General features: G+C 40.5%; 1 protein-coding gene across 1 annotated transcript in view; it reads right to left on the bottom strand.

Moving 5' to 3' along the window:
- Positions 1 to 205: 205 nt before the first annotated feature.
- LOC103524166 overlaps positions 206 to 2,641 on the bottom strand; it is an 8,837-nt gene continuing 6,401 nt past the window's right edge. Inside the window, exons 2-3 of the mRNA XM_008489169.3 lie at positions 2,429 to 2,592; positions 206 to 2,184 (exon numbers count right to left, since the gene is read on the bottom strand). Coding sequence (XP_008487391.1) covers positions 529 to 2,184; positions 2,429 to 2,592 — 1,820 coding nt within the window. The 3' untranslated portion in view covers positions 206 to 528. The remainder of the gene's footprint in view (positions 2,185 to 2,428; positions 2,593 to 2,641) is intronic.

The raw sequence follows: 2,641 nt of genomic DNA, 5'->3' as shown, positions 1-2,641 counted from the left end.
CCCGGGCGGGAATCGAACCCGCGGCCTAGCGCTTACAAGGCAGACGCACTACCAACTAAGCTAACTAGGCTGGCTCCGCAAATTGAATAAGTCTGATAAAATAATAGTTTTAACCTTTTAACCAAAATAAGTTGCAGTCATGAGCCAATTTAAACTCATCATGTTTACCTAATAAGCAAAATCAAAGGATAGGCTTACGAATCAACTACTCGTAACATATCTTAAACTTGTCTAATCTGATTCGGAAATTTTGTCAATCTTCATATAAAGGTATAGAACAGTCAGTACCTTTACATCGAGGTAATGAGGTAGACATAGATTTGGTGAGTACCTATCTAGTGAACAACATAGGTTCAAATATGCTACAAAAAGTAACACTTTCCGTGTTTCTAAGCAAATTTGATTCATGATACAATCAACTCACCCCTTCTGATTATCTCTGAGGCTTACTGTTAACCTAGTCTACTGGGATACCCTGAGATATAGTAACCCTAACTACTAGTTAGAGCCCTTGAGTTCAATTCCAGGTTATGACTGTTTTTCTTTAGGACTTTTGTTTTTCTGTTTCTCTTTCAGACATGTCTGAGCTTCCAAGGCCGCTGACATACTGAGTGTGTTAGCATCGACTTGTACTATGCCTGAGTTCTGATTAGCATGCGATGTTGAAGCATGTTGTGTGGCATCGCTGTGGCTGAAGTACATCTTAGCGCAGGATTCAACAGCACAGCGGTATCTAAAATAGCCCAGGTGTTTGGATGCGACGTGAATGCGGAGTAGTTTCTTAATCGGTGGGAAAGATATTGTACAGAGCCGACACTGGTAGGAGTCTGGTGAAATATCCATAGCATCCTTCATGAGAGATTTGAACAGGCGTTCGTTATCACTGGAAACACCCAAGTCCTCTAGACTCTCACCTGAACCTCGCAATACAGGAGGCACTGATTGTAATGCTTGACTTGCTGGTACTACCTCAGACTCGGTGGCAGTATCACAGGTCATACTATTATCTAGTAATACCAAGGGCTGTAAGTCACTTGTACTGTTTACAGTGAGGTCTTGATCCGGTTTACTTTTCTTGTTCACTATTGTCTCTGTGCGAGTTCTTAGTTTTCGTTTGAGGTTTACCTCTGTGCTCATGTTCTGTTCTGATGCTGTATGATCGAGACCATTACTCTGAGGCTCAGATACTTTGCTTGGTTCTTCATTTGATTTCACTGGTTCTTCACCTTCTTCCTTTACGACTATAGTTTTACCGTCAATGGATTTGCTACTACTAATCAAAGTATCTCGTTTCTTACTCATTGAGAGTCTCGTTTCATTTCTGCTTAATGTTTGAGAACATCTAGTATCCACACTAACAGTTTTGTTTTCTACAGAGTTTTGTCTCGTTCTTCTCTTGGGTTTATCTTCTACTTCACTATTATCTTCTTGTTCCTTGGTGGGGATGTCATCAGGTTTAGTAGGAACTTCTGTCTTGACCTTGTTACCCAGCAATATATCTAGAGAGGATCGTCTTGTACTTTTCCTACTACTTCTATCATGTTCCATGTCCAGTATTTTATTATTATTGCTTAGCAATGGACTACATGTGAGTTTAATATTCCGACAGGACTCGTCTCCCATTTTGCTGTTCAATAACTTTTGTGTGATGGAATCCAAATTCTTCCTCTTGTCCTTGGAACCAAGTTGATTTTCTTTTTCCACATTTGATATATTATCTCCATTCATATGAGCATTTTCTTTCGTCGACACAGAATCACTAGAGGGAGAGAGGGTGGGTGTATCCAGTATTTTATCTTCTTCAGTGGTGTTCACAGGGGTTTCTATCTTGGAGACGATCGGGTTGCCTGGACTACACTTGTCATAGTTCATGCGAACTTGTATCCCTGCCTTGTTTCTATTCTCCTCTATGCTTAGTCTTGGAATAACAGGAGATCCAGGACTTGGGATATCGCCAGCACAGGAAGAGGCTGGAGATCGGAAGATCTTGTTACTACATCCTTGCAATGGGAACTTGATGAGATACTTGGCAGGACTAAGTACCTGATGATCACGGGAGTGATACACTTCATCACTCTTCACAGAGGCGGAGGAACTATCAGACGATATAGTACATGTAAGACAGAGGACAGAACCTGATATAGAATTGAACGGGCCAGAACATTTCACACAGCTGGATAGCTTCTGAAATAAAATGAAAACATACATGCCATCAGTAATTGTAATGATGACCTTATAGCTATAGTTTGATAGAGGGAACTGTAACAGCCAAGGTTTTATCATCATGAAAGTGAATCTGTTCAGGATAAAATCCACAACGAGCGGAAATCGACCTAGCGCTAACAAGGCAGACCTAACTAGGCTAGCTCAATAAGATAACATCGTGATCAATAAGATAACATTGTGATTTGTGATCATGTCTACTTACATTGGAAGTATTACTGACAGGGATAGTAGGTGCAGGGGTTACAGTTTCAATTGGTTTTGGCTTATTTTGAGTATAGAGATACTTGGGGACACTTTTCACCACTTTGCTTGCTATGACTTTCTTCTTGTATACCTGTTCTACACGGGCTCTCGAAATGTGATGCACTGAAAGTAGAATAGAATAGAATATACCCTTCTTACACTGCCAGAATGA

Source organism: Diaphorina citri, unplaced genomic scaffold, assembly GCF_000475195.1.
Source record: "Diaphorina citri unplaced genomic scaffold, Diaci psyllid genome assembly version 1.1 scaffold133102, whole genome shotgun sequence".
Lineage (NCBI taxonomy): Eukaryota > Metazoa > Arthropoda > Insecta > Hemiptera > Psyllidae > Diaphorina > Diaphorina citri.
This window is presented reverse-complemented; position numbering and strand designations above follow the sequence as displayed.